Raw genomic sequence first — 14,216 nt, 5'->3', positions numbered from 1 at the left:
TCCTCTTCCTCCTCCTCCTCCGCCTCCTCCTCCTCCTCTCCTCTCCCTTCCTGTCTGAAATCAATAAAAATATATTTTAAAAAATATTTGTAACACATTTGTAATACCTTAACTAATAAAAAAAATATTTGTATAAGTCAGGCTAATCCTAAATTATCTAAAACAGCACTGTTCAACAGAAATGAGTATGAGCCACAAATGAGACTCACATGTGTAATAAAATTTTCTATTAGTCACATGCCAGAAGCCCTGCTGGGGTTGGACCCCAACAGCCACATTAAGAAACAACAGAAAAAATCGTTTTAATAACATACTTTATTCAACTAATATATCCAAAATATAATACTTTTAACACATAGTCAATATAAAAATTATTGATGAGATATTTTACATTTTTGTGTACTAAATCTGTGAAACCCAGCACACATTTTACAATTCCAAAACTTGTCATTCAGACTTACAACATTACAAGGACTCACTGGCCACGTGTCTAGGGGCTAATGTATGGAGCAATATCTAGAACTAGCTTGAGAGGAATGTGTTGTAGCAGTGATTTATTACTTTTAGTAGTAAAGCTTCATTCTTTAGGAGCTTTTGCCTGTAGTATTTGATGGAAGCACTATGATATATATGACTGGGGCCTTTCTTGATACTTGCTCCGGCTTTTTTCTAGATACATGTCAAGTTGCAAGGTCTTTCAGATTTTTAAACAGTAAGATCCAGTATATCTACTATTAAGGTGGGGATATTCTGGAAATGGCTCTCATGTCTTCACATATTGATGTGGACTCACCGATTCAGCTGACATGGAGCATTGTGTCCTTCCTCACCACATATAAGGTGCTGTCCACCCTGCAACAGAAAATGCATGAGCAGTTCATATGAGGATACTTACTTTGAAAACCCTACTTTAAATGAAAGTTGACTTAGATAGAGAAAAGCAATGCACACAGATGGGCTTTGCTTAACAAATTCAATATATTTTAGCGTACTTCTTACAGTAGTCCCTGGAGCAGCAGGATCGGCATCCCCACGGAGCCTGTTAAAATGCAAATTCTCAGGCCTCACCCAGACCTATGCCCTCAGAAACTCAGGGGGTAGGGGTCCAGCAGTCTGAGTGCTAAAACGCCCTCCTGGGTACTCTAATATTTAAGAACCACTGTAGTAAAAAAATAATAAGTTGAAGGCAAAGTATGGGGAGGCAGCAAATGTTGGCTGTTTGGTAAGAAAAAATTTTCACTCCTCACATAAGGTTCACCTTAGGATCTGTTGACATGGACAGCATTCTTAATGCAATTAAAATCCACTTTCACAAGCAACAATATGAGCTAATTTCACCAATGTTATGTTGAGCAAAAGAAACCAGAGTAAAAGACCATCCATTGTGTACAATTCAATTTGTAGACAAATTGGCTTTGGTTACCAAATTCAATATACTTTAGCTTTACTTTTCTTTGTGAAAAGTTATGACTTCAATTTTTTTACAAAACACATGAACGCAACTCTTTGCGAAAGTGTTTAGTATGTAAATAACATACCTTGTAACAACATACCCCCCTTCATTGCCCCACTTAAACAACAAATAGAGATTTCCCCTTTTTTTGAAACTTATTGATCTAGTTCTCTACCATAAACAAGAGTGACCCAGTTACTACCTCCCAGGGTTAGAGGATAATCGTAAGCTGCTCTCTTGCGTCGTATTTAATTAAGGAGCTTCTCTCCCTCTTGGTCTCTGCTCAGTGTCATCCCTTTCTTGTTCTCAGCAGCCTTCAGACCGATTTCTAGCCATTGATTATTAAGTCATTACAATAAAGTGGCCTCAAACAGGATCCTTCCAAGCTGATCTAAAAAATTTCAAAAGAGCCCAGCCAGTGTGCCTCAGTGGTTGAGCATCGACCTATGAACCAGGAGGTCAAGGTTCAATCCCCTGTTAGGGCATATGCCTGGGTTGCAAGCTTGACCCCCAGTCGGGGGCATGCAGGAGGCAGCTGATCAATGACTCTCTCTCATCATTGATGTTTCTATCTCTCCCACTCCCTTCCTCTCTGAAATCAATAAAAATATATTGAATAATAATAAAATAAATAAATAATCCAAAAGACAGAGAGGCTTCAAGTCCCAAAAGAATGAAATGCTATCCTGGGAATGATGAAAGGACAGAGTGGAGAATTTGGAACTGATGGTTTTATCTGGTGTCCCCTTACATCTCACAATAGACAGCCATCAGGCCATCAGCTTCATCTGCTAATACAGTGCCCCTGATCAGGTGTGTTACCTCAGAAGTGACGCAGGGAGCATTAGAATAGCCTGTATGTAGCAAAGGGGTGGGGGATGTGATGGTGGCCTAAATTGGATGCGTGTTCCAGACAGAAGTACTACTAACCTAAAGTTTTTATTGGTTCTATTTTCAATGGTACTTTATCAGGTAAGGTCACAAAATAAGAGGTGGCCAGAAATATGTTTAAAAATTATTCTATCCCTGCACAGTAGACTTTTTGGGTCTGTAACAACAAAGCTACTTCTCATTCTCTTCAATATCAGCACAGCAGAGATTGTTGATTATTAAAATACTTACATTATCTTTTTTTGAAACTCATTGATATAGTTCTCTACCATAAACAGAACTGATATTCTGCCACTATACCAAGGGATTTTGATAGACTGAAATAGTTACATGATTTTTGGCAAACAGTGACTTAATTCCCCACTTTGCAAGTAATTCCCCTCCCCAGGACACCACCATCCCAGGCACACCAGCGGGCTCCTTGCCCTTGTCCCAGTGCTGTGGATATCCCATTCTGATTGGTCAACTCTAATGCCAGTTATAAAGGCTTAGCTGTTACCCCAGATTTCCTTGTCACTTCTTCATCCATCCAAACACTGACGACTTGATGCAGTTTAGAGGTTGATGAAAACTGACTCAAGAGAATTGGAATGGGAAAGGGGAACCTTGTATTTAGGGAAGATCCCATTTCCAACTCTGTTTTGAGATTTTGTTCTGATATACAACAGGAATACCAGCTGAAAGCTAATGCTCAAAAGTTACATAAGTCATCCAAATGGCCATGTGCACAAATGCTCGTCAGTGTTGTGGACAGAATGTTTGTTTCCCTCAAACACAAATGTCATAAGTTGAACCCTAGCCAATGTGATGGTATTTGGAGATGGGGTCTTTGGGAGGTAGTTAGGGTTTTACTAGGTCCCAAAGGTAGGGCCCTCATGATGAAGAGAGAGACCTCAATTGCTGTCTCTCCACACATACACACTGAGGAAAGGCCATGAGAGGACATGAGAAGGCATCCTCCTGAAAGCCAAAACAGGGCCCTCATTAGAAACAGTCAGCCAGTACCTAATCTTGAATTTCTTACCTCCAGAACTATGAGAAAATAAATTTCTGCTGTTTAAGCCACCTCACCTGTACTATTTCATTATGGCAGCCTGAGCAGACTAACATAGTCAATCATTGCATTAGGAAAATCTATAATGATTTCTGGACCATATAGTTAAACCTAGTCTAAATTAGTAGTAGATTAAAATAAAACATTCCCAGAAATAGAAAATAGCACTTTTAAGTTAATCTTAGTATACTTCCCAAGGTCCCCATAAACTAGCATTGTACAGTATTTTGTTTTAATTTTTTTCTCAGTTTATGAGGCAAAACATTGCCCTCATCATACAAATGCCTCTCTACACTCCATTTCCTGTAATGCCAGATATCACCTGATTTTTTTCCCCACCAGGGTCATTCTTGAAAATGAAATTTGCTGAACTTGTTTTATTGTGCATGACAAGGCTAGTCCCCTCTTTACTTTCTCTAAGTTTCTGCATCCAGTATCTTTCAATCTGTGTATAAGGTGCATGAGGGTGCTGTATATTTGAAATGCCCCAAAAGGTGAGTGTTTAAAAAATGGATCTAAAAGAATGCCATACTTATTAAAATAATATTTGTATGAAAAAGAAAAATATTTTAGAAATGTTTAAAATATATATATACTATATACATATATACTACACACACACACACACACACACACACACACACATATATATACACACACACACACACATTATGATTAAATAATGGACTTTTAACAACCATAAAGTAAGTGAGTCAAACTCTTGAGTTATGCAAAAGTGACACATGTTGAGGTCACCTCAGTTGGTAGAAAAATCTGAGAGTGGAGAAATAATTTTAACAGCCTCATGAACTGGGTTATTTATTTGAGAGGCAGCAATAGCTCAAGCAGTTCTTCTAGACACTCAAAGCTTCTCCAACAGTCATCCACTCAAGAAGTATCCTAGATTTTCAATACCTTTCTACTCTTATAAAGCTGCCAAGTAAATTTTTATGCTTCTTTGTTCTACCTCATTCATGATTTGTGTCCTCCCCCCCCCCTCCCCCCGCGACCGCCTCCTTCGCTTTCAGTGAATCTCTGCCTTTACACCACTCTACACTTTAAAACTTTCTTTGTAAATGTTACCATGAAACACTCCAGGACAAAGGAGCTGATGGATTCCTTTCATCATCATAAAATATTCTCTCCTGATAGGTGGAACTCTCATGATAGGCTACCTTAATGTCTGTTGGCCAACCTATAGACAACTGCCCAGGGTTCATCCCTCACCAATCATGTGTGGTCCAGCTCTCAGGATTATGTGGTACCAAATATGGCAACCTGTTCCCCTCCTTAGGTTGCAGACATTTTCCCAATGTTTCCTAGTGAAAGGCAGCATGGCATAAGAGTCAGGAGTGTAGAGTGAACATTTATAGTTTTCCTATTAAGTAGCAGGAGACAGGTTAGTGACTATCTTGGTTGTCTTATTTTGGGTTCTTAAAAAAAAAAAGTCCTGAGACAAGGATGTGGGTGCAATTGGTTTATCTGGAAGGTGATCCCAAGAGACTTAAGTGAGGGGTAGGAAAGTGAGGCAGGGAAGGGAGGATAGCCAATAGAGAGCACATTAATGAGCAGGTTACTGCTGAGGGGAACTGGGATGCCATTCCTCTAAGGCAGCGGCTCTCAACCTGTGGGTCGCGACCCGTTCGGGGGTCGAACGCCCCTTTCACAGGGGTCGCCTAAATACATCCTGCATATCAGATATTTACATTACAATTTATAACAGTAGCAAAATTACAGTTATGAAGTAGCAATGAAAATAATTTTCTGGTTGGGGGTCACCACAACATGAGGAACTGTATTAAAGGGTCGCAGCATTAGGAAGGTTGAGAACCATGGCGTCTAAGGGATGTTTAGAGTGCATTCCGCATTGTCTCCATGTGGGATGAGTGAGGAAACTGGAGTTTTTACCTTCTGGATCCTTTGGGAAGGTTTAGCTGACATGGATTATTTCTATTCTAGCTATTTTAGCTCTAGAGCTCAGAGATGGGAGCAAGCTGAGAAGAAGCAACAGAAAGGAGAGTGGAGTGAATCCAGTCTTGGGATACCCAGCACAACAACAACATAGGATTATTTAGAATGGCCAGAAATTGGATTCCATTGGAATGTCTGATGAAAGAGGCAACAGTAAAATATCTTGTGGTAGATCCACACAGTGAACCACTTGACAGCCATCCATATTATAGCATGTGTGAAAGGTGTAGAAAAAAGTGAACACAACCATTTTCATTTTGGATGGTTTTGTGGGTCCTTGAGAGGATGGGGGGGGGGGGGAACAAATAGGTGCTAATGAGCAGTCATCCAGGTCTTTGAAGCTCACATAAAATGAGTGACTCCCATAAAGAGCCCAAATACTTATCTTAGTGTCCACACAGGTCTCATTGCTTGGGGAAAACAAAAGAACTTTTCCTCCAAGAGGATGAGTTATGTCTCACACTTTGAGGACTGTAGGGAATCACTGGCTCTCAGCAGCGTGAGGTCCTGGTATCTCAGCCACACACTCCAAGCATCTGGCTGTAAACAACCTAAGCCCAGAAGTTGAAGCATTTATAACTCTGTAAATAGACAAATAGACTCTGTCTTCTTCCTCACCTTCTCCATGAAATAAAATAACTGAGAAGTAGTTGCCAGGACACTCTGGGACAAAGGAGCTGATGGATTCCTTTCATCATCATAAAATATTCTCTCCTGATAGGTGCAACTCTCATGATAGGCTACCTTAATGTCTGTTGGCCAACCTATAGACAACTGCCCAGGGTTCATCCCTCACCAATCATGTGTGGTCCAGCTCTCAGGATTATGTGGTACCAAATATGGCAACCTGTTCCCCTCCTTAGGTTGCAGACATTTTCCCAATGTTTCCTAGTGAAAGGCAACATGGTATAAGAGTCAGGAGTGTAGAGTGAACATTTATAGTTTTGCTATTAAGTAGCAGGAGACAGGTTATTGGCTATCTTGGTTGTCTTATTTTGGGTTCTTAAAAAAAAAAAGTCCTGAGACAAGGATGTGGTTGTAACCATGCTCAGAGTTAGGAGCGAAAAAGCCCTCATCATTTCTCCTTTGAAGAAGGTCCCCTTGGTAGTACAGTCACAAAAAATTTTCAATAGCAGATGAAAGGAAACCAAAGTTTAAATAAAACACTTGTATTCTTCCTGATTTATACATGAACATTTAATAAATTCCAAGTCCGTATATATTTAAAACCGTAGCTACTTTACATGTCTGTGGCCTGGCCAGATTTTTTTTTTTTAATGATGTCAAGAGAGCCTGCAGTGGGAGGCTTAGCAAGGCAGAGGGAGGCAAGAAGAGAACGGAATCAGAAGAATGGAGGTCAAGGAGAGCAGGTCACAGACAACCAAAACAAGAGCAGATTTGCCTTTGTTTACTTTGCCAAAGGGGAAAAATTAACTTGATGGGAAGGGTAATTAAGCATTTCTTTTTCCATCATGTTCCAGCCCAGCTTCATATCCAGCTGTTCTGTTTTACATGGTGATGATTCTTCATCAGATTGCAGACTTAGCGATGACCAGTGTGGCACTGACGTCACATGGCACTACTTCTCCCACTGTTCACCTATATTTTATAAATAAGTAGTGAAAGTCTCAGAGTGAGAACTGTCCAACTGAGGTAGACAGATAATGAGGGAAGCCTGGGAATGTTTACAAAGAAGTGTTGTTCTGAACAAAGATAATTGGAGATTAGCATGGTACGGTATTTAAGAGAGGTTATCTGCCTCCCCAGCCTCAGTTTCTGGGTGCAGAAACTGAGATTATGTAAGGGGCCTGGGTTGTCCTAGAGTTACAAAGCTTGTAGTTGTAAATCTAGGCTCCTAACCCAAGCCAGTGTCCATCCCAACATGACTGATTTTCCTATTTGCTCATATTTTCAATCACAACCTACAGATGAATATCACCTCTAATGTAAGCATGAGCTGGTTTGCACAAATGTATCATTTGGAATTAGAAATATGTTTTTGTTTTTTTTTTTTTTAGCAGAAACAAAGTTAGTAGTGCATGATGGTAGTTTTCCCAGCATCTTCTCAAACCTGTTCTTCTCAAAACTGTTAGTGACTGATTCAATAACTCTGGGAGTGATTGGCCGCCTTTTAATGGGGGTTAATGAGAGCATAATGAAGATAAATGACTGGCCATAGTTCATCAGGCCTCCCGATGCTCAAGGCAATGTCCTGTCTTGTGGACCCAGTTACTTTTCAGTTAAATATCATTTAGCCTTGTATATCCACCTTCAGGGGACCAAGCACGGTTCAGATCATGGCCATCTGAATACTCTGGGAACGCATTATAATACATTTTTTCCTATATAGAGGAATAGCCACTGAAGAGGTTCAGTGAAGCCAGAATTGACTGTGGAGACTCTAGTTTATTGTGGATAAGCACACTTTTTAATAAAGAAAAAACTATTCTAATTGCTTACATAATAAGCCAGTGAATCAATGTGCAGGCCAGGATAAATTGCTTAGTATAATCACATCAGTTTACAAAAATCAAAGGAAATCCAGGTTTCTGTGCAACTTTTACGTCAAGCTAAGGTACACGTGGGCGGATGTTTACGTTACAGAATGAGAATGCTTTACATGTAGGTGTTCTATACAGCATTCACTATTTTGTTCAGACCCATTAGAACTGTTTCTAATGACCTCCTGCCACTACTCTAAATAGTCATCAGGGGCAACCTCTCTCATAGATGGCGCTTGTACACCTCCGGGCTTGAAGATGTCTTCAAAGACAGTTCATCATGATTACTAGGTTTGTACACTCTAGTTCCCTCTGAACTGGATGCAAAGTCTTTCTTGTGAGTTGGTTTGTCTTCCTCATTTATTAACACATCTCTTTATTTTTTGGCTGTTTCTTCCAGCCAAATTTACCTCAAAAGTTCAAGAATTGCCATAACTGACGAATTAATGCAGTGGGCAACAAGTTCTATAGCTAGTTTCGTAATAATAGTCGTAAAAATCTTTTGTAAGATGGCAGTGTCATGGGCATTAGGGTATGATTGTCTGTAGTAATTTTTAAGCTTGTTGAGGTCATATGAAAATATTATGGAAGGTATTTCCTCCCAGAAAAATGAACATATGAATGAATATATGCACACATTTTTTTCATATCATTTCTAAAGGGCTTGCGGACCTATAGAGTCTATTCCGAGGTCCCCTCAGATTAAGCAGTTTTGTGCTAAGGGAATGTACTTAGAAAGAAATAGCATTTATTTTTATTTATAGTTTAGATGTGTTTATTAAAAATTCAATAGTTTCGTCATTTACCATCACAGCTTAAACCTATACATGTACTATTCTGTGTAGATGTATAATTGACTACATTAAAAATAACCTACATTTTGGCCCTAGCTGGTTTGGCTCAGTGGATAACATGTTGGCCTGAGGACTGAAGGGTCCTGGGTTCAATTCCAGTCAAGGGCACATGCCCAGATTGTGGTCAATCCCCAGTAGGGGGCATGCAGGAGGCAGTCAATCAATGATTCTCTCATCACTGTTGTTTCTATCTTTCTCTCCTTCTCCTTCTCTGAAATCAATAAAAATAAAAACTAAAAACCTACATTTTGGAATTTATGTGTGTGTGTTTTTTTAAGTTTTAATCTAGTTTAAATTTTCTTTTGAACTCTTTTCAACTTTGTAAATGAGGATTTTTAAAAAATGTATGAAAGCTTTTTTGTTTTTTTCATCTTGAAAGACAGCCTAGCTTAAGAACTTTGGCTTGAATATTCAACTTAATATTGCATTTGAAAAAAAATCTCTAATAGGATATTGGTCTTAAAGACTTTGAAACTTAGAATCTACATATACATTTAATTCCAGTTCTCTGCTATTAAAATAACATAGACTGAGTCTCAGAATTAGTTAATAACTCTTACTTTTTAAAAACATTGTCAGATGGTAATTTCTGGAATCAAAATGTGGAAGGAAATAATAATTTTAAAAAAAACCTTATAGACACAGACGGCAGCATGGTGATTACCAGAGGGAAAGAAGGTGGGAGAAAGTAAAAGAGGGTAAGGAGGCCATAAATAATGATAGAAGGAGACTTAACTTGAGGTGGTGAACACACAATATAATAAACAGATGATGTATTATAGAATTGAACACTTAAAAACTATATAATTGTATTAACCAATGTCATCCCAATAAATCCAATACAAATAAAAATTGAAAAATGTGAATCCAAGGTGATGCAAGAATTTAGTATATACAAATACATTTTCCATGGTCATTAATAGAACTTACATAGAAATCATAAGCCCTTTTAGTGACCATGGATACTGCATATATGTTCATTCTTTGTCATTATGAATACTAATTTTGTATACATGTACAGTGCAGCTTTAATCACCTCCTAAGCAAAAAAGTCCCACTGTTGTTTCAAACCTGCAAGCAAGCGTAATGTAATGGGGCTCCTAATTTAAAACATTGAGGATCTAAATTTAGCTGGAGTTTATGACACTGGAAATGAATTCAAATAGCCTTTTTACTAGAGGAACCATAGTGGTAACAATCTACCATAGACACCCGGTTAGCTGTGGATTCTGTCATGAGCTTATGCTTGCTACCCTGCTTTGTTGCTGTACATACAGCATGTGTGTGTGTGTGGAAACATTTTTGGAGAATAGGCTCACATACAAGACAAAATGAACGTGGAGTCATGTTGATATGAATGAAATCCTTAGCATTACTTAAAGGTATATATTTCTATACACATAGAATATACTCCAATGTCATATTTCTATGATGCATAGTCTTTCATATAATTTACTTCTGAAACTAGAATAGCTTCTTAGAATTGATAGTGTATTATAGTTCATTTGGTTGAATTTTTTTCTAATGCTACACACAAAAAATATTGCAAATAACGATGGAGTCTTGGATTCAATAAATTACATTGTATAGATTAGAGCACATAAGGTCAGAAGGTGCCTTAGCAATGTTATAGCAATTCCTTAAGGGAATTGAAATTTAAGGGTCAATTCATGTGTTAAAGACACAGATTTTGGTGACAAAACAGGTACAGTCTATTGATTAGCTTTTTAAATACTTTCACCTATCATATGTGAATCATTAGATCATAAATTTGTAAAATCAATGTAAACCACTTTTTTAGACATTTCTTTTGTAATATTTGATTTATGTAAATATTCATGTAAATTAAAAAGCATAATGAATTATTGAGAATAAATGAACAAATTTTAACTATGAGCAAAATGTACACAAGACTATAATGTTGAATGATATAAATCATATTTTATAAATAAATCTAAAACACTTTCAAAACTAAAATTTAGCCTAATCCATCTAGTACCTTTTGCAGTTGTTCATTTTCAGTGCTAATGTGGAAAAACAAAGTATTCAAAGGCTATTTTTTAAACCACGTTAGATTCAAAATTAAGAAGGCATATTTTAACGGCAGCTGGTTTAAAACAATTTGACATGAGCGCAGTAACAGTTTGGAAAATGTGTCTATGCTTAGTTTTGCTTCCAAATTTGGACTTTGAAAGTTTTTGTCAGTCTCAGAAATAAATAAGAAGCTGTGCAGATAATTAAACATTTGCCTTGAGGGATTTATCTGCAGTTAATTAAAACCATACACTTTGGGTGGATACTTGCTTCACTGGTTATTAAATTTGAATCATATGTTAACTACCCAGTTTTCTCACTTGTCCATCAAGTGTGGCTTGTGGTAGGTTCAAGAAACAAATTTTCTCATGATATTCCAAGCAGAGTTGTTTAAAGCTATCTCCTAGTTTGGAGAGAGATAGAGAAAAGAGGGAAAGGAAAACCAAAAAATAAAATGATTTATTTTAGATTCCACATAAATCAGCTCTGTTAGGGCTGAGCAGTATGAGCTCAGGAGATACCCCATTTGTAAGTTATAGAGGTGCCATTCTACCATCCCCAGATTTCTTCATGGCCCTGTGCATACAAGATTAACTCGTGATTTTCTATCTATATCTTTGGATTACTACCCTTTTAGCTACATGGAACATATCCAATAGACTGTACCCTCTATGAGGGCAGAAATTTGGTATTGTGTTTACTGTAGACTCCCCGGAATCAAGAACAGTGTCTGGCATAGAATTGGCCCTTAATAAAGACTTGTAGAATAAGTGAAAGATCTATTTTCTATTTCCCTGATGAACTACTCACGTGTTTTTTATGGTGGTTTTTTAAGGTGCCTCCAGAGAGTTCTCAAACATCTAATAGGGGACACTTTCTAGCTTTGCAAGAGTCCGCAGTCATTGGAAACCTTTTAGCCATCATCAAGTATATCATACTAAAGGCCTGATGCACGAAATACATGCATGGCTGTGGTCCCTAGGCCTGGCCAGCGATCGAAATGTGAGCGTCTGGAAGGGAAGGGCAGGTCCCAGCTGACCTCTGGGTCCTGGGCAGCACCTGGACCCCCAGCCCTTTGTGCACCCTCTTTGGCCTGAGTCATCAGGCCCTTGCCTGGCTCCTTCAGCACCTGGGAGCCAGGTGACGGCCCTGCTCCCTGCCACCACCGCTGGTAACTGTCTGTGGGGTGATCGGCAGGGTGATCGGGCCCCGCTTGTACCCACCTTGGCCTAGAGGCGCCCGCTCACTTGCTCCACCGTCCCGCCATGGTCCCACTGTCATCGCGGCCCATTGGGGCCCGCAGCGCCTCCACTACCGCCCGTCCCATAGCTAGCACTGTGTCGCCGACGCCCGCCATGTTCCGTGTCTCCCTCTGGTGGTCAGCGCGCATCATAGGGAGTGGTCAAACTCCTGATCAAACTTGCAGTCAAGGGGACAGTTTGCATATTAGGCTTTTATTATATAGGATGGCCAAAAAAGAACTTATGCTGATCTCACGTTTAAATGTGCTATGCAGGGGTGAGGATGAAATTGCCCAGAACAGAAGGTTTGCATCTTCCCCCTTTCCCATTGTTCTACTGGTACAGTTCCTGAGAAAGATGAACTTAATTACCACTGGATTTCAAACGTCCGTGTTTGGCTTTCTTACTGACTCAAGCCCCCAAATATGAACAACTACAGTAATGGAAGCATTAAGCACATTAAAATTAGACATTCTTTTAATTTCTCTATTTTGCCTTCTTTTCATATTCTTTTGCACAATTCTCCTAAAACTTTCACTGATGTATAAAGCCTGCTTATATTTTCTTCTTTGTTGCAAAAATATATATATCCCAACAAACTCTACCATCTTTATTTTGAAAACTTTGTAGAATAAATGAAAGACCTATTTCATTTATTCAGATATATCATGTAGTGTTTTCAGAAAATTGTATTTATTGGTGAAAATATGTAAGTATTTTAATGTTATTTTAAAAATAAGTGCTATCCCGCTAAATATAAATCTATCATATTAGTGCTGGAAGCTGCTCTCTTTTCTGATTAAAAATGCTGACTAGAGGTTTTACTTGTTTGTCGTATCAGATTCTGCAAAAGATGACAATATTGCAAATGACAGTGAAGTAACAGATCATTCAGTGTGTGACCAAGATCATCCCAATGGTAAGTTATGAGGTCCTCTTTCAAGTTGTTTCTATTGTAGAATATTACATTTTAGAAACTCAAATTTAGTTCTCTGGAAAAAATGAAATCTGGTAGTCTTTTATTAGAGCTGAATACCAGGTGATTAGTAGTGGCTACATTTAGAAGAGGCATTTGCTCTCCATAATCCTCATCACTCATTACTTTTGTACAAGCCTGGCTTTATTTATTTCTTTTTACTGCCTGAACTCTATAGGTATTGAGTTTACAACTATTTAAATTAGGATATAATAACAATGAGAATAAATGTGAGACATATAGAAAATAGATCCAGGATACTAGAGCTACATATTCTTGGAATACAAGGAAGAGAGACAGAGAAAACAAAAATGAAAAATAACAAAAAAAAGTTTTCCTAAAGAAAACCAGTTCCTCTATCTAAAAGACAAAGGTACATATTATATTTATGGGGAAAGATAATGAAAACACAAAGGAGAACAGAAATCTATAAGGGCTCACGGAATTTATGGAGATCAATGATAAAGAAAAGCTTTTAAAGCAAATAGGAAAGTCAAAAATCAGTTTAAAAAACTAATCAACAAAATCAGATTACCCTTAGCTTTCTTCTTCCATAACTCTAAACAGTAGAAGAAAACAGAATAACATTTCCAGAGCTCCAAATAACACAGTTTCTATATTTAGTGAAATTATTATTCATGCATGAAGTCAAGGGTAATATTTTCTCAGTAATACAAAGATTAAGAAAATATACCACCCAAGTACTCATTCTGAATAAACTAACAGAGGACTGTGCAAAAACAATAAATATAGAAAGGAAAGAAAACTTCAAGCTCGAGAAAGATACAGTTAAGAAGGACTGAATGATAAGAGACTCATTATATATATGAAAATGTTGTAGTGATTGTTTCAAATTAGTATCAAATATCTTATTTAAATGTTTGTTTTTACCTTTTAAAATTATAGTAAGGGCTTTTTATAATTACAAAGATGGAGACACTTTGCTCTTAGTAATAAAATTTTAAATAAATTAGACCATAACTCCATTATTCTCACTGAAGACAACATAGAACAAATATTTGTATATGTCTCAGAGACAGAGAAAGACAGAGACACAGAGAGCAAGAGTCTGATTAAAGGCATCAGAGAGGTTTAAGAGATAGAGCATTGTCTGGTTGGCTTACAGGAGAAAATGGATATCCAGAAATGTGAGTTCAGAATTTGAAACTGTTTTTACCTTAAGGCATTTGCTGATTCTTCAGAAGGTATCTTGAATCACATTTGCTCAGAAGTGTAAGGGG

The 14,216-nt window shown here is 37.9% G+C and overlaps 1 protein-coding gene across 3 annotated transcripts in view; it reads left to right on the top strand.

Annotated features, from left to right (window-relative positions):
• The window catches only part of MACROD2 (mono-ADP ribosylhydrolase 2), a 1,902,899-nt gene that overhangs the window by 1,798,807 nt on the left and 89,876 nt on the right, over positions 1–14,216 (top strand). For all 3 annotated transcript variants that reach the window (XM_081097752.1, XM_081097753.1, XM_081097754.1), the window contains one exon: positions 12,841–12,918. In XM_081097752.1, coding sequence (XP_080953878.1) covers positions 12,841–12,918 — 78 coding nt within the window. The remainder of the gene's footprint in view (positions 1–12,840; positions 12,919–14,216) is intronic.

The sequence above is a fragment of the Myotis nattereri genome (genome assembly GCF_964212035.1).
Source record: "Myotis nattereri genome assembly, chromosome: 8".
NCBI classification, from domain to species: domain Eukaryota; kingdom Metazoa; phylum Chordata; class Mammalia; order Chiroptera; family Vespertilionidae; genus Myotis; species Myotis nattereri.
This window is presented reverse-complemented; position numbering and strand designations above follow the sequence as displayed.